Genomic DNA, 21189 nt, shown 5'->3' on the forward strand with positions numbered 1-21189 from the left:
AAAAGCACTTTGGCTGCCACAATATTATTCCATTAACCCCCATTAACATTTAGTTGAGAAAGGAAAAAAAAGTTTTCGTGAGCCCTGAATGACAAACGTGAGTCGCAGAGCTTCGACATTGACTAACACTTCCTGTTTATTTTTGCTTAATCATAATTGACTAGACACACGTTTTCATGACTGCGAACGAAAGACTCTGCACCAGCATTAGGTTCACAAGGCTTCAAGGCTTTATTGGAGTTCAAGGCATATAATAGGGCAGAAAGCACAGAGTGAGGATTTGTCGTAAGGCATTTCAAACTGGGTGTTGCACATACACACACAGTGATACAGGCATGTTTTGGTGGCAGTAATGCACACAAAGCAGAATTTCTACTCCACACACATCCTATCTTTGTCAATGAATGAATCAGTTTCGCTTCTAAGTGGTTGTCTTGGCTGGTGTGCATGTTTGCAAACATGCAATATTTTACTCCCATTGATCATACACATGGTAGATAATGCTGATTTCAAGAGATCCTCATTATGTTTGAATGAGACAAACAGCACCACAGATCCTTTAGCTATACCTGCTAGCAGCTGCTATTTTTTAAGCGTGTAGATTTAAGCTTTTTTATCTGTGGTTTTCTCCTCGGGCTCCACCTTCTCTTCCTTTGCAGTTTCTTCCTCCTCGTCCACTTTGTCGCCCTCTTCATCACCACCTTTCTCTTCCTGTTCCCCATCACCCTCCTCCTGAGGTTGACTCTCCTCTTCTCCTTGTTCCTCGTCTCCTTCTTCTTTGCCTTCATCCTCTGCCTCGCCCTCTTCTTTACGGCAAACGGATGAGGGGACAAACAGTAGGATCAGTACAACACACACACACACACATATGTCAATTTAACACAATGGTCACGCACTAACCTTGTCTATCTGCCTCTTCATCTCCCTCCTCCTGGTTTTCCTCCTCACCCTCCTGCTCTTCCTCTGCCTCTTTTTCCTGCTCCTCTTCTCCCTCTTCCTCTTCCACCTGTTCCTCCTCCACCTCCTCTTCTTCCTCCTCCTTCTCCTCTTCCTCTTCCACCTGCTCTTCCTCCTCTTCCTCCTCCTCCTCCTCCTCCTCTTGAGGAGGGCTTGCCTCTGCCTGCTGTGCTTGGCTTGCAGATATTGTCTCCTCAGTAGAGAGTGATGAAGTATAGAAGCGGGAGCTCAGCAGATAGGGCGGTGCAGAGCTCAGCTGAGACTGCATGGAGAACTGGCTTCTCCCGTAAGGTGGAGCAGCGTACATGGCTTGAGAGTAAGAGGTGACAGAGGCTGGGCCTGCCACACTTATACGGTTCTCTTCTCCCTCGAGAAGCTTCCTGATGGAGTAAAACACACATGGAACCTTCATGAGATTGGTTGACAATAAAATACCAAAATGATGATACAACAGACAAACCACTATTGACCTGTAGGCTGCTATTTCTATATCCAAAGCCATCTTCACATTCAAAAGGTCCTGATAATCTTTCAGGTAGCGAGCCATGTCATTCTTGTTTGCCCTCAGCTCATCCTCCAGTTGACTTATCGTATCCTGCAGGATAAAGTGGCATGTTAGAAATGTCTTCATTCTTTGAACTTAGTAGACAATACTTTCAGCCCTGATACTTCAGTGTTTTGTGTGTCTCACCTGCAGTGCAGAGATCTCAGCACTCTGTTTTTCCTCCACATCCTGCAGTTGGTTTTCCAGAGCTTGGTTCATCTCACGGCAAGCGTCGATCTCCAGCGTCCTGGTTTTGAGGAGTCGGCGGTATTCTCCGGCCTCGTCTTTGACATTTCTTGCACTCTCTGTGTTGCGCGCAGTGCCGACCGTCACCACGTTCATCTTGTTGCAGAACCAGTCTTCGGCTGACTTGAGATTTTGGTGTGCCAGTTTTTCGTACTGCCCTCGGATGTCGCGGAGAGCGGCAGACAGGTCAGGTTTGATGACCTCCATCTCCACTGACACATCAGCGCTGTATTGTATTTGGGCCTGCAGCTCTGCAATCTCACTCTCACAGAGGCGCTTCAGGAAGGCCAGCTCATCCAGCAGAGTCTCAACTCTTTTCTCCAGCTCAGCCTGGCCCAGTGCGGCATCATCTGTTCCCTTCCTAGCATCGATGAGCCTGCCCTCTGCATCTGCTCTGCAGAGCACTTCATCTTCAAAGCGTTTCTGCAAGTCATTCAGCACATCCTCCATCTCATCCCTGTGATCCTGGGCTGCTTGCTTCTCATGGCGAGCGTCTTCTACAGCAGCGTGGAGCTGCCGGATCTCATGGTCATACAGGGCCCGCAGGTTGGATGGCTCTGTTTGCCTCTGCCTCAGCAGCAGAAGTTCAGTCTCCAGCAACTTGTTCTGCTGTTCCAATTCATGGACCCGCTCAATGAAGCTTGCAAAGCGATCATTCAGGCCCTGCAGTTCAGCCTTCTCCTGGGTCCTTAATGATTTGAACTCAGAACTAACCTGGGCAGCTTGTTCAAGGCGTAGCTCGGGAGCAGCTGCAGTCATGGGGGCAGAAAGCATGGAGGAGTAGCCGGAGGAAGCCCGTGAGTATGCTGGATAACTTCTGCGTGAGGATGCATAGGAAGTTATTGGGGCAGAGTGGCTGGAGTAGGCTGACCTCGATGCTATTCCTCCACCAGCTCCGTATCCTGCATTGCGCACCATCACTCTCCTCTTGTAAGAAGAGGGAAAGTAAGGGTCAAAGCCGGCGGAAGTCATGACTTCAGAAACAGGCTGCTCTGTGTCGAGGAATGTAGCTGGGGTTGACTGCACAGAGAATCTGCATTACTGTGGCTTTTATAGACCCAGTAATGACAGTGACGTCAGCAGTTTTTTTGCAGGCATGCTGACAAATGGAATTGATAATGGTGCCAGGCAGCCACTCTCAGCCAAAGGGAAAGATGGGGTGTGGTAAAAAGGAGTGTGCGAGGCGGAGGAGGTGGGGATAAGCAGTGGAGGGACTGCAACAGACAGGGTCACTGAGGACAGAAACAGTGAGACAGTATACTGTTACTCCTGAAAACTGCAGAAAGTTGTTGCAATCTGCCATTATACAACCCAACGGAAACACAATGTCTCTGCCGCATGATGGTGGTGTGTGTGTGTGTGTTTGTGTTACTCTTTTTAAGAATAATAAAGATAATATTATAGATAAATATCCCACATGCTGCCAATTCTGGCAAATCAGATGAAGATATCCTGAAGAATATCCTGAGAATAAAAACAACCACATCACTCTAAGTGGAATCACACTGTACCTACAGTGTAGTGATTATAATAAAAGTTTGCCCTCTAGTGGTCACATATTTTCCATGCAATTTGCTCAGACTATTGTAACCTTTCCGACATTATTTCTGATGAATGTATATTTACATTATGTCCTGTGCTATTGTCTCTCGTGTACAGACACGGTGGATCTTTAGACAATCTACAATACATGATATAGTTTTCCTGATTAGTTTATCACAGTAAAAGGCCAAAGCTATTTAATTTCATTAAATGGTGAATTGCTGTACAAACCCCCACTCAACAGAGAAATGTTTCTGGTTTAAACTGGCTATAAGCAGTTCATTATTATTATTACTACACACAGTGAGTGTGAGGACACTATTGAAACTTTAATGTGTATTACTACTACTACTACTACTTTACTAATACTACCGTGTTACCTACCTTAACCACAAAGAGGCATCTGCACAGGACAGACTCTGAAATGGGTGATAATGACAGCTCAGAATGTGACTGGGACAAAACAAGCATCTTTAGAGACATTTTGCACTGACCAACTGTGAAAGAAAGACAACTGCATGATAGTGGACCAATCCCTGAGCATTACTGAGGGAGAATTCATGTCATCAAATCAAATGTATTGTATTTATTTATTATATTACATGTATTTATAATTACATTATATTTATTTTCTATTACATTTATAATTAAAGGTGCATTATGTAATAAATCTAAAGCAACTGGCTATAAAATCCTCCTAATATGTCACAGAGACTCAGGAATAGTGTTCATATAACAAACTGAACTCACCAACAACAACAGTACAGACAAAATATTTGCATTACAAAAAATCCTTTGCAGACTGCAAATCGTGTTCATGTTTTGGCGTCATGTGGCGCCACCTACCGCCATCTACCAATCATTGCAGTCAGTAGAGTCTCAGCTGCCGAGCAACCACGGGTTGCCAGTTACGTCAGAAAACGAACCCTAAAAGACCTCGGTATTTTGAATTTGAATGTAGAAACCGTTTTTGGCCACATTCTTACATATGGCACCTTTAATAATTAATAATTATTACATATTTATGTATTTTAAGTAGCTAAGTTAGCATTTTATTCTATTGCGCATACATAACAAAGGAGGCTGTTATCTGTTTTTTAATAAGTTATGATTTCACAATTAAAATAATCCTGACAGAGTTGATACCAGTTGAAAACAATAATCTTTTTATAATGTAATCATGTATTAAAACTCACGTTAAAACTGTTGGTCAGTGACATTAATAGTGTGGGTATCAGCCAACATCCTTATACATCATTGGTCACATGGTAACATTTGGACCAATGAGGGTTGATCTTACTGCTTGGCGGGGACCAAAGTGTCATGTTGTGACGTAAGCACACACACACACACACGTCGCTGGAGTTGACAACAACAAAGGGCAATGAATTAATGAAGTTTCAAACTTGCTCCGCGCTTTATTTTACACGAATGACCGCAGGTTGTTGTCAGTCTCTCGCAGCGCGGTAGAGAACGCAGCGGAGGAGCAGCAGATGCAGCAGTAGCGGGAACGAACGGTAAGTCGTCCGGCTTTCACAGGTGATGGACACCCGGCGAAACAGTAGCTAACGTTAGCTAAAAGCAGCTAACGGAGGCTTGTAACGTAGGCTGTTAACGAGCCGAATGTGCTCGTTCGCCGGGTAAATACAGTCAGCACACGCTGCTCGCTACGGTGGTGGAAACGGTTCATTCGCGGCGAAGCTATTTACTCCCAGAGCAAAGCTAACGGGCTAAGTTCTGCGTGACAAGTTTATTTAGTCCGTCCAAATCCTTCCTTACACCGCGTTACCTGTCACTTCTCTTTGTTGCTTTGTTGAGTTAGCGTCTTGCTAAACACGAGATTCTCAGAGTAAGACACACACGGAATAAATGGTTAGAAAGAATGACAGTCAGGCAATATTATGAATACAAGCTGCTGTTAAACACCACAGAAGACAGTTTGGTTTCCATAAGAAGCTGACTAAGTAATTTGTAATATATATACACACTTATATAGTTAACATGCATTGAAAAACACTTTTGGTCTGTCTCCCCAATTTTAAAGGTGCCATACGTAAGAATGTGGCCAAAAACAGTTACTACATTCAAATTGGTCTTTTAGGTTTCGTTTTGTGACGTAACTGGCAATCCGTGGTTGCTCGGGAGCTGAGACTCTACTGACTGCAGTGATTGGTAGACGGCGGTAGGTGGCGCCACATGTCAAATCATGATTTGCAAAACATAAACATGATTTGCAGTCTGCAAAATATTTTTTTTAAATGCAAATATTTTGGCTGTACTGTTGTTTTCTTGCAAAAAGCAAGAGTGCTAACCACCACACCGACCGTGTGGCCATCATTACAACCACTTACCCGTCATTTATGTTTGCTGAATTGATGTCTTACCTGCCACTGTCTGGTTTCTCTACATTTCTACAGGTCCTGTCAAAGTCTTCACACCGTGAGAGTGGAAGCTTTGTCGTTTGATATCAAAATGGTAAGTGGCAATGTCTGTGTTTTTGTTTTTTTCGTTCTTTTTGTATTATTACAGCTTGTGATTGTACAGATGCAGACGAATGTGCAAGTACTTGCTTGTTGAAGAGATCTTCCCTTTTCTGTCTTCTTTGCAGATTCGAATAGCAGCACTGAATGCTGCACTGACAGCTGCAGATGAATCCCAAGACCCATTGAGAAGTAGCAAGAGTCAGACTAAAGAGGCTCAGGTACAGAGTCACTGCACTTCCCTAGCTCACACCATTTCCAATTGTTTAAAATATTTTAGATCACCAGCAAAATCTTACAATTTCTCCTATGGATCGAGATCTACAATCCTAAAATATTGAATAAAAATCTGAATGTAATGAATCAGCAACATATCATAGCATCATCATTTTTTTACCTGAGAAAATTAATTGTCATTTTGTATTTTTGTCCACAGGAAGCTGAGGCTTTTGCTTTATATCACAAAGCTTTAGATCTTCAAAAACATGACAAGTTTGAGGAGTCCAGCAAAGCTTATCACAAGCTTCTCAAAACTCCATTGCTCAAAGAGGTAAACTGTCACACAGATGATTTATTTCATAGTTATTCATATATATTTAATATTGTTGTGCAAATGCAATTTGTGCCTAATGAGCAAATCTAATTGTGCATAATATGATGAGAAATAGATAATAAAATGACAGTTTTAACATTTGACAGACAACTCAAGAAAACAATTGTCATTAAAAAAAATGCTCATTAACACTTTTGAATGTGCATTTATTGCAGGAACTGGTGTTTATTATTAATTATTATTAATTATACACATGTTAAATCACTTGTTTGGTTAATTAGTATTGACTTAAAGTTCTGTTTTACAATGCTGCACCAAAGTTCGCTCACTAAAGATCAAATTGAAGTTCGCACGCCTCAATTTAAAAGTCAAATTTAGATGAGGAAAAGCTTAAAACCTCCCTAGTCACAGAGACTCCTAAGGTGAATCTGCATTACACACTGGTGCCCACAGTGTCCAGTTTGATGTGTTTTTAATGTCTTTTAATGTTTTAGGCCATGCCGTCGGATGATCAGAAAGTGGTCCTCAAGCATCCTGGGCTGATGTTGAAATACTCTACTTTTAAAAACCTGGCCAGTATGGCTGCATCACGGGATGATCTGGAGACTGCGATGGAGTTTTATTTGGAGGTAAAACAACAAAGCAGTACCATGTTAATATTTAATTATCACTAAATTATAACTATGGTGGTGGGTTTTCTCACGTTCTGCTTTTTTTTTTTTTTTTTTCTTCTGTCAGGCTGTTATGTTGGATTCCACTGATGTGAACATGTGGTACAAAATTGGTCAGTTGGCTGTGCGACTGCTGCGCATTCCTCTGGCCCGACATGCCTTTGAGGAGGGATTGCATTGTAATCCAGATCACTGGCCCTGCCTGGACAACCTCATAACAATTCTTTACACGCTCAGCGACTACACATGTATGTTGTTTGTCATCAGGAGCTTTTTGCTCTGCGTCCGCTGTTGTTACCAGTGTGGGAGCTAAGTTAACTGTGTCCCGTGTACATTTTTCTAGGCTGTTTGTACTACATTGCTAAAGCCCTAGAGAAGGACCATTGTTACACTAAAGGTCTGGTGCTGAAGGAGAAAATCTTTGATGAGCAGCCGTGTCTGAAGAGGGACACGATGCAGATGTTCATGAAATGGTGAAGCTAGCCCACTTTTCATTCTTTCTCTCTGTTTACTGTCTTCTAGCTGCAGGTCCATACTTTCACACCTCTGACAAATCTTTGTTGTTGTTATGTGGGTTGTTTGCAGTGATATGTCTATTCACTATGTGGACGTGGAGGAAGAGGAGCGCAAATCTATCATAGAGGAGGCCTTGGACATACGGAAACGCAGAAGGGCTCTTTCTCACTGTGAACCAAAACCTGACCTGGTCCTGGTTAAACCCATCCGCCGCCTCTCGTGAGTGCTGAGCTCTTATGCTTCTGTCAAATGTTTTGGTTTTTACTATTTATTTAAATTAGTTTTTCACTCTAATTAAAACATGACAAACAATTTGAGCATACTGTGTTTGTATTAATGTGTATTAATTTGCACGCAAAGCTTGATTGCATTTATACTTCTGTTGAATGTGGTCACAATGCATCTCTGACCACCTCCTGAAGTGGTTTGGTAGATCGGATAACAATCCGTCGTCACTGCGTCTCAGGTGTATTTACACTAGAGCGTAAATCGGGCCCAAAATATCAAGCCCCACCTGAGACATTAACTGTAATTATAAGCCCGAGCCGGATAAATTGCAGATAGGCCCGACAATTTTTTAATGCGTGAGCCGTACACGTACATACACGTCCTCCTGACAGCGGGAGCTTGTTGTACCTGCTGCCACAGTCTAATATACAACAATAACAGAGGCGCTGAGGTCCGCTTCCATGAACGCATATGTTGCTAATGAGGATACACTTCCTGGTTTTTAAATGATGCGTTCACGGCTGCAGGTTTTTACACCTTCACACAATACGACGTGCTATAACATACCACACGAACACGACAAGGGATAAAAAACACAAATGCTTGATCAAGGGCCCGACCCGGCCCGGCCCGAGGATAGTGGCCGGAAATATCTCATTTGAATGTAAGCTGATGTACCTGAGAGCATGAGAGTTAGTGAAAGTAATGCAGGGTTCACAGCTAGTTGCGCTAAGAGGAGCAGCTAACGAGATGCTGTTGTCAAGGAGTGTTTGTTTATGTGTTTTGAGGAGTGGTCAGGGGTTGATGCATTGATTCCAGTGTAACCTTCTGATGCAGCTTGCTCACCACTTTTTTTTGTCTTGTCCGTAATATGTTTCTGTTCTGCAGTTTGAGCTGGTATAAATCAATTGTGTTATTTTCTTAGATGGAAGCATGTTGGTGAGTGCATTCTTGCAATGTATAGACATCAGACCACATGTGAGCCACCACGCCCAAGTCTTGGCCACAGGATTGACTTGTCAGAGTACTCGGACCCAAACTTCCTCCAGAATCTCCCTCAACCCAGCAGTCCTGTTAGTGTGGGTCCGATAACCACGCTGAGCAGCAGTCCCAGCTCATCCCTGCCGCCAGTTGTTCTCTCTGAGCCAGTCATTTTGACTCAGCCCGGCATGCAACATCAGATCATCACCAGTCAGACCACTGTGGAGATCACCACTTCTGCTCCCCCTGTTGGTGAGTTGAGTTCATTTAAAGGAAGTTCTCATTTGCTTGCTTTTCAAAAGCCGTTTTTCTGCTGTATGATGACTTTTTAAACTTTATTATTTCACATGTTCTTTCAAAGCTACAACAATGGACATTTCACTGACAGATAAAGTGAAGAAAGCCCCGAAAAGGAAACGTTGCATAGAAGACAGTGGAGAGACAGCCAAGCGACGTTCAGCACGAGTGCGGAACACAAAATGCAAGAAGGAGGAGAAGATTGATTTTCAGGAACTGCTTTATAAATATCTACCTTCCAGGTAGTTTACATTAAACCTAAAGAATAGTTTAATTTTAACGTTGTAATTTAGCTTTAATTGCTGTTTTACTGTTATGTCTTAGGCTCAGGAAGTTTGATCCTGACAATGATGATGAGAGTCTGAGTAATCTTGAGGCACAGTGTGATGGGAAAGAGGACTTACTGCCTCTCCATGGGAGTTTCTTGCCTGCAGACTCAATTGAATACATGGAGTCTGGTACGTACCGTGGTTATTCATTTACAGTACAGTGTGTGCTATGTTGCTGTTCCTGTTGTGCTGAAAAAGTAAGTGTTCTCATCTGCAGAGCAACAGGATGTGCACACTTTCCTGCTCAATAATATAACTAATGGTGGCATACTGGACCTGATGATGCGCTACCTGAAAGCGGTGGGTCTGAAGTTCATGAAGGAGTGGCCCCGGGGGCTGACTGCTGTGGTGCTGGAGGTCCATCAGACCTGGAGAAAGCACAGCAGTGGCCTTCCTAACCCGTTGCTTCGGGACTGCAGCAACCAGCACATCAGGGTAAATAAGATAGCAGCTTTATTTATTTGTTAAATATTAATGGTTTAAGATAGATTTCCCATCATACATGTACTTCCTGGACAGTAAAAAATTACTTACTGTGTACAGATGAGCCACAGATGACCCTTGGATCTTCGAGACATGACTAAGAATTCCTGCCTTTTTGGGTCAAAATAGCCTTAAATCAACTCAGACTATTGATTTCTGAACACAATATTAATTGCTAATATGGGTTTTATTTTCATTTAAAAACATTTTTGTATGAATGTTTAATTACTGCCGTCAAGAAGGTTATGTGTAGTTATGGCCTTACTAATAGATTATTACATTTTTGGTATTGATAAATATCACCACCTGAGTGCATTGACACTGGGTTTCTAGCTTTAAAATGTATTTATTATATGTGCTTCTGCCTTTTGGCATATGTTTTTGGAAATGTACCATTAACTGTTTTTCTGTATGTTGTAAATTATAACTCCAATGTTGTTCCAGATAATTCTGATACTTTTAGACTAATTTAGGCTGGTCTTGCACATCCATGAAAACTTGTTAAAGGTTAAATCTTCCGCTCATCTGCTACTTGTACAGGAAATGTTGGCAATGAGTCTGGCCTGTATGGAGCTGCAGTTGGAGCAATGGTTACTCAAAAAGAATGGTAAGTATCAGAGATCTAAGTGAAAAAGATTGGCTCATGGAGGCAATGTGTTAATTTTCAACATGTTACTGTTATATTATTAATTCAAAGGTGCACTGTAATTACAGCAGTTGTAATGCGGTTGCAAAGACAATGATTTGTTCAATAATAAAAGGTCACGCATGTTTACACTTGGGTTGTTTAGTGTCTCCAAGAAGAAGCAGCATTGGACTTGGCAATGATGCAGCTGACTCAGAATTCCCTGGGCAGAACTTTCAGGGTGATATATTACTCCTGGCCCTGGGTTCATCCCAAAGAGACCTTTTTGAGGATGACTGGCTGGATGTAATGGTGCGTGTCTACTGGCTAAAAGCACGATTCTTAGCCCTACAGGTAGGATGTCTTTTTTCCTTTCCCATTTTTATTTTCTTTTTTGTGAACCTTTTTATTTCCTGAGATCTTACCACTCGGTGTGACTTGAACGTTTGTCTTTGTTGTCTTTTGTCAGGGTGACATGGATTTGGCACTGGAGAGCTATGATGTCTGCACAGGTCTGTTGCAGAGCAAACCAAAGTCACCTGAAGGCAAATGTTACACCATCAATCTGCCGAACCTACGAACAGATGCAGTGATCTCTGTGGAGGAGGTCAGAACAACCAACAGATAAATACTACCATTGCTCTATGATATGATATATTTTTTAAAAATGAACTATTAGCAAGTCCCTATTCTGAGTGTATGTTGAGCCTGTGTCTCATTTTGGGTTTTCTCCGTCCCCACTAACAGATCAATAAGAGGTTGAAGTCTCTGGAGCGTTGTCAGTCTCTGGAGGAGATCCAGCGACTCTTTGAATCTGCAGACTTTGAGTCTGTTGTGCGTCTGCTGCAGCCCACTCTTAATTATGGCAGCAGGACTAAACCCCTGGAGTTTGTGAGCTCAACACCAGAGCGGCCTGCTCAGCTAATGCTTCTTCAGGTTAGATATGTCTTACTTATACTGATTGAGCCAATGTATCTTTTTAAAATGTATTACATTTACATTTACTCATTTAATGTGCGAGTGTAGAGATTTCTTGTTCCCTGAATTTTAATGATCTGTCCTAGAATTCACTGTTGAGGCTAGAGGACCATCAGCAGTGTGTGGAGTGCAGTGAGCTGGCACTGAATGAAGCCCTGCAGCAACTCAACTCTTCAAACAGCTCTCCTCCCAGTAAGGAGGAGTGGGTCAGCACCATTGGAACATTGCTGGACGGCATCGAGGTCTGCTTCACCAAAGACTCAAAACTTCTAAGCAATGTCCCGCACTTTTCAAGTATGGCTCGACTGGCGAACAACCTAATTCAGGTGAGGAGAGGGCTAGAGGCAACTGATGTATGAACTATTGCATGACACTGACAAACCTATGTGGAAAATAAATGTTGTGTGTTTGCAGCTGATCGATCTCAGCATGTCGGTTTCTGACGATCCAAAGGAGCCTTATTTCTTCTCGGTGCTGCCGTGGATTACGCTTTATCGCATTATCAAACATGAGGAGGCTGCTTTTGACTGTATGCTTCGACAGCATATGTCTGTTGGGGACGATGAAGGTTTGTTGACTTGTATTCATGCCTTCTGTTTTCCCTTTGGCATTTATGCCAGCGTAGCTGTTGCAGTGAGTGACCCTATAATGCCTCACTTTCAGATGACTCAGACACTCCCATGCTGCCTTCTTCTCTGATGCTTCTGAACACAGCCCACGAGTATCTTGGCCGTCGCTCCATGTGCTGCAGCTCAGGCGGCGCACTCCCCAAGTTCTTTGTAAGTTCGTATACTTCTCTTCGCAGTGGCTAAATGACCAATGCATACGTTTTAGATATATTTTAGTTGTCCTATATATTGTGAATTCATGGTGTTTCTCACAGAATTAATGAACTCTCTGGTGTAGTTGGGCCTGCATGTTTGCATTGTCCATTCCTGTATTCAACACAGGCAAAACACTTGCTTCTATAAGAAGTGTAATGTTTATTTTTGTTTCATTATGAGACTGTGGTAGTGCAAATTAAAATTCTGTGGGCCACTACAGTCTTAAATAGAAGATGTGAAGCAGTAGACGTGACATGAATTAATTTTTCAAGTGAGAGGAAATTAATTACAGAACTTACAGAACTTAATTTTTATATTTTTCGTGTAGGTTCGAGTTTTGGAAAAGGAGTTTGCAGCCTTTTCCAGTACCGACTCTCATCCCTACAAAGAGGAGCTGGAAATGGCACTGGAGCAGTGCTTCTACTGTCTGTATGGCTACCCCAGTAAGAAAAGCAAGGCCCGCTACCTCGAGGACCACTCATCTCCACAGGTCAAATGCTCAAGTGCTTCTAAAACTCTCTCTTGTCGTTCCTTTCATTTATTATAATTTGTTACATGAACTCGAAGTGACTCTGCCAATTAGAAATCGAATAATTTAGTCTTACAGTACAAAGGTTAATAAGGTTAATCAAGGCTGTTTGCTTGGCATAATTCTAACCAATATGTCATTGGAATTAAAACAAAAAGATCAGGATGACGTTTCATAGAAACCCATGTGAACCCATATTCAACTTCACAATGCATCTACTTTATCCATTAATAGCTTGAAACACGGTTTAGCATCACCTAACTCTCTTTAATGTAGTATTTGTACTGGTATAAAAAAAATCTCTGATAACAACTCATAGTACTGTGAAGCCATGTGCCTACAGCTGTTGGTCTTTTATATAACTGTAACGCTTGTGTCCATCCAGCAGGTGGGAGTCATACACGTACTGCGTGCATATGCGCTTAGATGAGTGGAATTTAGATTTCAGAGTTATTATGTAACGCCACGGTGCAAGGGGAAAATCCTCAGGAGACCTTGTTACCACTAATTTGTTCTGGCGCCGCTGCACTCGCAACACAGTGTACTACAACACTCATGTTTCCTGTGGAATGACTGTGTTTTTGCAGGTCGAGCTGCTGTGGAGTGATGCTCTCTTCATGTTCCAGTATTTCAAACCAAAGTCGCTGCCTGAGTTTGACAGCTATAAGACGAGCACGGTGTCTGCAGAGTTGGCCAATCTGCTGAGGAGGTTTGCTGGCATTGCCCCCTCGAGTGACACTCCTGTGCTCACCATGGATGAAGTGGCAGCCTACATTGAGGGCATGTCAGAAAAGGTCAGTCACTGGGGCCTCACCGATGACTCAGACATGCTAAACGGCTTATTTAATTCCATGTTCTTTCTCTGCCTCTGCGTTGGCAAAGAGTAACGGCTTGAGGCGTTATGTGCTTGGGTTTCTCTTAAGTCCATCTGGGTTTGGCCAACATTTTTTTTTATTTGGCACATGTTCATGTGGAGTTAAGGATTAAATGAATTGAATTCGGTGGCCAAAGAATGTTCGTGTCGCTGTGTCAAAACATGTTTTTTGGAAATATGTGTCCGCTTGTTAGGATGAAAGTAGTACCTGTACTAACACCTTCTTTTTGAAGTCATTTTATATGAGTCTGGACATGGATGTGAATTTGAATGGTTGGCAGATGTACACTCATTAGGGATGGGAATCGGTATCGGTCCAATACTGGTCAAAATCACTGGATCAGATATCGGACAGATGCAAATTTCAATATTGCATGCTTCGCTATGCACATACAGCGTTCTAGCACAGTCATGTTTGGGCTGTTTTTTTTCCCTGTTATTTTTAGGCAAACAATATTTGTCTTTGAAATGACTCCTCGGCACAAATGTGTTGTTAATATCTTCATAGTTCATAAATGGTCTAAAATTACTGTATCTGACTAATATTGAGTTTGAGATATCGGTATCAGACAATAAAGGGGTATTGTTCCATCTCTAACACTAATGTTATCAAATGTTATGATTTCTCATCTTGTTTGATGCCTAACCTCATTTGCTGGTTTGTTGGCTATTAAATAAAAGTTTAATTTTTATTTTTATTGTTAAGGCCCCGTGCCTTCCTGAGGGCAGTTCTCCTGCACCTCCAATCATTGATGAGATCTACTACCTGCTGGCTGATTACCACTTCAAGAACAAAGAGCAGTCCAAAGCCGTCAAGTTCTACATGCATGACATCTGTGTGTGTCCCAACAGGTAAATCAGTCCACATTCGTTAACTTAATTTATGTTGTGTAGCAGTGCAGTGTGTTACTTGATGCTCGTGTCTCTCCTCAGGTTTGACTCCTGGGCTGGCATGGCTTTAGCGAGGGCCAGCCGTATACAGGACAAACTCAATTCCAACGAGCTGAAAAGTGACGTTCCGATATGGAAGCACTCCCAGGCTGTACTGAACTGTTTCAAGAGGGCCTTGGAGATTGACGTCTCCAACCTGTCTCTGTGGATCGAGTACGGGACCATATCGTATTCTCTGCATTCCTTTGCTTCACGGCAGTTGAAGCAGTGGCGCCGTGAGCTCCCCCCAGAAGTGGTTAAACAGGTGACAGACATTTTAACACAAGTACAATTATCCTGTCTATATTCTCCATCAGTTTACATGAAATTGGCTTTTTTATGTTCCAGTTTCCATGTGAGCTAAACAAATGTCACGTTCTGTCACTTAAGCTTGTAACGCATGCAAATGTGTTGTTGACTCAATTAATCAGTTTGCCGTGAGCTAAATTACTCATGAGGGCTCCACTGTGTGTATTGTTTCAGATGGAAGAAAGGAGAGACTCCATGTTGGAGACGGCGTCCCAGTGTTTCCAGGGTGCGTCTCGTTGTGAGGGTGACAGTGATGAAGAAGAGTGGCTTATTCACTATATGCTTGGGAAAATCGCAGAGAAACGCAAACAGCCTCCGGTGGAATATATGCAGCTTTACAAAAAGGTAAACAATGGCAGAGAGTTCAGGTGTCCTGTTTGCTCTGGTCGCAGGTAAAATCTGACCACAAATGCTGTTATAAAGTTTTAACAGGTGATTTACTACACACTTGAAATACAATATAACATATTATGCAACGATATACCCATGGTGACTTTCCAATGAGTCAGTTTCCTAATAGTTGACGTCTTGATTAAAATTGAGTTCATGTGCTTTTTGAACACTATGCTTCTTAGTTATCTGAACTTTCCTTGATAAGACTAGACCATCTATCTTTCACTGGATGAATTGGAGTAATCGGATTGGTTGCAGATGATTGCACTACCTGGAGCTGTTCCATAATCTACAGAAAAAAGTTCAGTGCCTTTTTTTTTCCCCCTATAAATGAATCATAGCTCATCTGTTCTGATTTAATCAGTGGAGGCGGATGAGCTCATACGAAACACGGTGTCATGGAGGTCAGTAGAGAGTGAGGGGGATCCTCAGTCAGTGTGAACGTAGGATCCTTGATGTCGGCATATATGCCCCGTACTCCTCATCCCACTCTCTTTGTAATTATAGGCAGCACACTATCTGCACGAAGAAGCTGCCAGATACCCCCGGAAAATTCATTACCATAATCCCCCTGATTTGGCCATGGAGGCCCTGGAGGTAAAACACAACTAGTGCAAGATTCTCACTTTGTTTGTTTAGCAAGATAAGTGCCATTATCCACACACCTATGGACCATTAAACTCCTGTCTCTAACTTCTTTCTTTCTTCTAGTTACATTTCCGTTTGAGTGCCACCATCCTAAAGCTTCTAGAGGCTTTGAAGCCTGATCTGGATCATGAGGTTTTGTTCACTATGCTCGTGGAGGCAGCTACAGGACCGTTTGCGAGGGGGGAAGAGAAGAGTATGCCAAGCATGCCAAGGTCCAGTGAAAAGTAAGTTTTGAAAAAAAAAAAAAAGAGTTATGAAACATTTCACTTTGCGGCCAAGCATTCATATTCAAAATGTTCTTGATTCGTTGCAGGGATAAACCCTCCTCCATGATGGATGAAGACTTTAATTGTGCGTCAGTCTGCATAGGGAACATCCTCAGCTCCTCTCTTCCATCAGTTACCACCCCAGGTCTGGCATGCCCTACTTATGTGGCTACGCCGTTTGACCACGATTATGCCAAGCGCAAAACACTTCGACGCCAGCAGTGGCAGGAGCAGCGGCATGAGGAGCAGCAGGCTGATGGTACAGTCCCAGTCCTAGACACTGTCTCTGGGGTTGGGCTCTTTGATCTATTTGCACTGGGACAGAAAGCCCACTGGGGAGTGTTCCAAATGCTAATCACCATGCTTAATGGCTTCCGTTTAGTTCCAATGATCCCCGTGCACTGGGTGATTGGGATGTGGTGAAATGGGCAATATGGCTACTGATTATTTGACTAACGTGCTATGCCTGAGTAGAAATGTAAGTTTTGCTGTGTGCACTGAGCCCTGTGTGTGCGTGTGCGCGCGCGCTCTATTAACATCCATTTCTTGTTGCTGCTTTGTTGCTGATCTTATTTCCTTTCCTTACCAATCATCTTGCCTCTCCCGCTCCTTATATGTTGCACTTAATGTTTTTATTCCTTATAACCTCATGGGGACGTGTGTGCAATATGTTTGGCTTGTGTGTTTTATTTCTAGCTTTAATCAGCTGTTGTTGATTAGCACCAGGCCAAAATAGAGCAAATTCTTGATGAACGTACAGTTGCTACAGTGAGTGTTTAACATAATTTCAGGGATCCCAGGTGCTATCCAGGAGTGTTTTTCCAATAATAACAACCATTTGTTGTTTATCAGCCAGCATCTTGTTACAACCTTAAATTAAGTAGGTAATTTATTTAGATCCAGATTTCTTGCAAGAGACCCTGGAGTATGGTGTAAAAGAAAACAACACACACAAGACAGAGTAAAGCCACACATACACACACGGCAAATTCATAAAATTCTACCATAGGCATCACACACAACCCAGACCCAGATCTCACAAATTAGAGGTTTGAAGTAATTGTTATTCAGTTCTTTCCGTTAATATAGAGTAAAGTTGGTCCGTAATTTAGCAACAATTGCAGGGGAAGAGATCTAAGTAGTTTCATCTGTAAGCAGCTTTTATGACACATGTAGGATGTGTATGTTTTGAACAGGTTTGAGTTCATAATTTGACAAAATATCTGTGTCTGACAAACCACCAGACAATGATGTATTCTCTTTTTTTCTTTCTATGTGAGCTATTGTTTTTGCAGTGTTGCAGCCATAACTGTCTTTGTTTTACTTTGAGCTCAAGACCGTTATAACTGTCCTCACATAGCCGTCACACTTTTTAGAGAAACCAGTCCTGGCTGTTGTTTCCATACGTCAAAAACAGTGACTTCTGTTCACACACCCCATTTTTTTATGTTTAGCTTGAATGTGCAAATAACGCAGCCATATTGCCCATGTTGCCAGTTTTGTCACCCTTTCCAGACTCCTCCCTACCTTACCTACCTACCTGCCTGCTACCTCTTTGCCTGCTTGCTTTTACCACCTGCTTTGCCATTTATATGCATGTAGTTCTAACAGGGGGTGAATGTCTTCACGACTGGACAAAGTCAGCCCTTAATCACAATCCACTAAATTGTCTGGTGTATCATGTGGTCGCATTTTATTTGACTGGTGTGGGCTTAATTTGACAAAAAGTCAAACTCCCTGGAGATATACCAAAAACTCGCCTGAATTGTGTTTGCTACTTTTCACTAATTGAACATAATTTCCAATTATGAGCAATTAGTGAGAAAATGTCAAGTCAGGAGGAATGTGGCTGCCTGTTATTGGCGTACAAGTGCAATAAGAAAAATCCCCATGCACATATTTGCTTGTTGGTGTCTAATCTCTCTCTGGCTTGAATCTTGCTTAAAGCACATCAGGGTGGCAAGACTGCAGGACCGGATTCAGACATGCATTTTTCATGTATTTGTTAGGAGGGAAAATGTATAGAGATATTTATTCTTGACTGTTATCATAGATTTCCTGCTAGTTGTTGCTGTGTTTAAAGCACAACAGAATATCAGTCATTGGGCAGGACACCTGTAGCCAGTGTGTCTCACGCGCCACATTGCTGAAAAAGCAGCTTGTTGTTTTATTCAGTGAACATCATATCAGTATAGTCTTACTTTTCAGTCTTTAGATGATCATGTTCTCACAGAAATAATTGTCTGTCTCAATCAGGTTCTGCAGTTTTAAGGGAGTGGCAATAAATCTTAATTCCTCTGTCAAGAGTAGTCAATAATTTTTTTAAAGACAATTGCAAATTTTTTGAATACGTTTGGAGGTGCAGTTGTGCTTGATTATATTTTAAAACCAGCTCCCCATATCTCCAACAGCCTCACCAGAGTTTGACCATGATTACTGCCTGCCCAGGTCTTCAATGTGGCTGGCTTCCCTGAATGGTACTGAACTTCAAACCCACCAGACTCTTTAAGAGGCTATGTTTTAATCCAAAGGTTGTGTATTCTAATAGGAAGCACTGAATACACAGTTAACACAAATCTTCCAGCACCGTTGTTACTTTGCTGTGAACTCATGATTGTGATTTTTTTTGAAAAGTGTGTGTTTTATTTTATTCTCTGTAAAGAAAACCATGTCCTTGTCCTCATTATTTTATAATTCTTAATTCCCTGTCAAGGACCATTTATTTCTGCTGATGCTGCGTAACACGGCAATTCAAAAGATTGTTGGCAATTTGGACCGCATACAAAAACAAATCACTTTTCCTTCATAACACAGAGTCATAATGTATTCATGTGTGGCTCATGACCTATTGTATCACCTCCTCCACCCAACCACCATAGACACAACATGAGTTTTGGCATTTAAAAACAAGTCACCACCTTAAAAAGAAAAGGCTGACGCAGAATACTGTATGAAGTTACGCATCCTGAATAACTGGTTAGCATTTACCCAGTAACTTAACTGGAATCTCAACTTACTGGATAAACAGAAGTTATCCCGAAGTTTAATATGTTTTTTACGTTTTATTGTAATGTCATGTGTAATCTGTGTGTGTGTTTATTCATTGATATCCTAAATTCCAGTGTTGGTGATATCTTTTTTTGCCCATGACATTGGCGGCTTCACCAAGTTGTCCTTTGTTTTGGCAGAGCGGAGTCAGGACAGCGAGGTGGTGATGCTCTCTGACTCCAACTCCACTCAGGACGCCTTCACAGATCCCACCAGCTCACAAGACAGCAGCCACAAACCCACCTCTGGTAAAGTTAGCTCAATATCATCAGAAAGTACAACTCCTGTGAAGGACGGGCAGCACACGTCTGAGAACACAGGTACATACAGCTGCTAGTAGTAGAACAGTCCTTATTCTGGCTGGAGTGACATACGCAGTAAATCGGTGTCTTGATCGAACACTAACACAGAGTCCAAATGCAATATTTTTTTAAATGTGACTTATGTTCACAGAGATAACAATTGATTCTGTCAATAACAAAGTGTCATAGTGGAACAAAAGTAAACAAACCTTCATTTCAGTTCTTTCTCATGATCTGTCTGAGCTTAAAACTGACATCATTTGCACCACCACCTCCTCATTGATCAGTACTACTCTTTCCTTAGGTCTTATGTGTACCACGTCATGTGCAAGCTCCAGTTACAGTAGTTTCACTTTTAGAAGTTATGTTTATTGCCGTCTCTTTCAACCCCATTCAATTTGTATCTAATTCCAGCATCACATAGCGAGCATACTGGCATCCAGGGCGAAGAGAGGCTTATCCAGGAACTAGAAGTAGTGGAAGCTGTGGTGGTGACTCTTTCTGAGGCTTCAGCCCCCAAGGTCTCAGGGGAACCTGGTGCTAATCCTCTTGCAGTCCCAGTCACTCCTCCAAAGCCAGCCTCCTCTCAACAGGCCACACCTCAGACCCCGGCGAGTGAAGGAAAGAGGAAGCCAGAGCCCCCCCCTGAGGTGATTGAGGTACCCAAGGCCCTGCCCACAGAACGTGCTGACCAGAGGCAGATGCTGGTGGAAATGTGTGTCCGTGCGCTCTTCCTTTGCCTCAGCCGCTTCCCTCAGCACTACAAGAGTCTCTATCGACTAGCCTACTTCTACACCAACAGCAAGATACATCAGGTCAGTCTGCCCCTGTTAACTGATAGTTTTAATCTTTTTTCTCGTGGCATTTCGGAGGTCAAGCCATCCATTAAACCCAAGCCAAACTTCTACAATCAGTATCTGCTGCTGTCCGCCATTAATGGTGACTTTTACAGAGGATGAGTCCGAAAACATCCCTACAATCCCTTCCCTACTCAGGAAGGCACATGAGTCTTTGTATTTTAGTGACAAGCATATCAGGGCCTTTTTTATAAATTTCTCTTGAAGTTTCTTACCTGTGAGGTCTGAGAATGTTTATTTTTTAATTATTTGTCATCTTCATTGTTAAAAAAAACCCAAAAAACTTGTTGCTGTTTATTTTTGGGAAACCCAGTAATAAATACCAGTAAAACACTAACTAAATGATTATCATTTTGAAAACTCGGAGTCAAGGGGGGCTGTGAGAGTTATTGTTAAGTCAGCCTTAGATCCAGATCCTCAGTGAATCAAATATTTTATCCGCTCAAAGGTTAGGAGGTTATGAAATGGGACAGTGATGTGACGAAATTGTAAGAAAGTAGTAAGTCATTTCTGGCCGTCTGACAAGACAGCCGGCACTCATGGAGAACTCTGTGCTCTGCAGTGATACACGAGTTTCTGAAACAGCCTGTGTTGGCTATAAGGCTCAGTGGGCAGAGGTATGTGTGGGTGGTAGCGCAGTGCTCTCTCTACGCCAGTTTGGCACAGGGAGGGTGTGTTGAGCTTAACTGTGGTAGCGTCCTTCTGTCAACCTTTAAAATCCAGCATTTGTCTCCACTTTAACTCAGAGGAAAATGGCCCATGCAAAGATTTGTCTGTTA

The 21189-nt window shown here is 42.4% G+C and overlaps 2 protein-coding genes across 2 annotated transcripts in view; one reads left to right on the forward strand and one right to left on the reverse strand.

Annotated features, from left to right (window-relative positions):
• Positions 1-603: 603 nt before the first annotated feature.
• neflb (neurofilament light chain b) lies at positions 604-2786 on the reverse strand (the record flags this gene model as incomplete). Its single annotated transcript, XM_083902407.1, is given in 5 exon segments — positions 604-801; positions 914-1337; positions 1428-1552; positions 1649-2761; positions 2763-2786. Coding segments are annotated over 5 exon segments (1884 nt in total).
• A 57-nt stretch (positions 2787-2843) lies between these two features.
• Positions 2844-21189, forward strand: part of cabin1 (calcineurin binding protein 1) — a gene marked incomplete at its 5' end in the record, with an annotated part of 41391 nt that continues 23045 nt past the window's right edge. Inside the window, 30 exons of the mRNA XM_083902408.1 lie at positions 2844-2911; positions 5707-5764; positions 5898-5990; positions 6206-6319; positions 6817-6951; positions 7061-7241; positions 7337-7466; positions 7579-7728; positions 8663-8970; positions 9080-9257; positions 9340-9473; positions 9562-9779; positions 10368-10434; positions 10619-10806; positions 10922-11059; positions 11200-11388; positions 11517-11756; positions 11845-11998; positions 12094-12209; positions 12583-12744; positions 13371-13577; positions 14364-14509; positions 14591-14852; positions 15071-15241; positions 15797-15886; positions 16001-16161; positions 16251-16462; positions 18615-18680; positions 19392-19571; positions 19968-20368. Coding sequence (XP_083758534.1) covers positions 2844-2911; positions 5707-5764; positions 5898-5990; positions 6206-6319; positions 6817-6951; positions 7061-7241; positions 7337-7466; positions 7579-7728; positions 8663-8970; positions 9080-9257; positions 9340-9473; positions 9562-9779; positions 10368-10434; positions 10619-10806; positions 10922-11059; positions 11200-11388; positions 11517-11756; positions 11845-11998; positions 12094-12209; positions 12583-12744; positions 13371-13577; positions 14364-14509; positions 14591-14852; positions 15071-15241; positions 15797-15886; positions 16001-16161; positions 16251-16462; positions 18615-18680; positions 19392-19571; positions 19968-20368 — 4917 coding nt within the window. The remainder of the gene's footprint in view (positions 2912-5706; positions 5765-5897; positions 5991-6205; positions 6320-6816; positions 6952-7060; positions 7242-7336; positions 7467-7578; positions 7729-8662; positions 8971-9079; positions 9258-9339; positions 9474-9561; positions 9780-10367; positions 10435-10618; positions 10807-10921; positions 11060-11199; positions 11389-11516; positions 11757-11844; positions 11999-12093; positions 12210-12582; positions 12745-13370; positions 13578-14363; positions 14510-14590; positions 14853-15070; positions 15242-15796; positions 15887-16000; positions 16162-16250; positions 16463-18614; positions 18681-19391; positions 19572-19967; positions 20369-21189) is intronic.

The sequence above is a fragment of the Microchirus variegatus genome, assembly GCF_963457635.1.
Source record: "Microchirus variegatus genome assembly, chromosome: 16".
In the NCBI taxonomy this organism is placed as follows: domain Eukaryota; kingdom Metazoa; phylum Chordata; class Actinopteri; order Pleuronectiformes; family Soleidae; genus Microchirus; species Microchirus variegatus.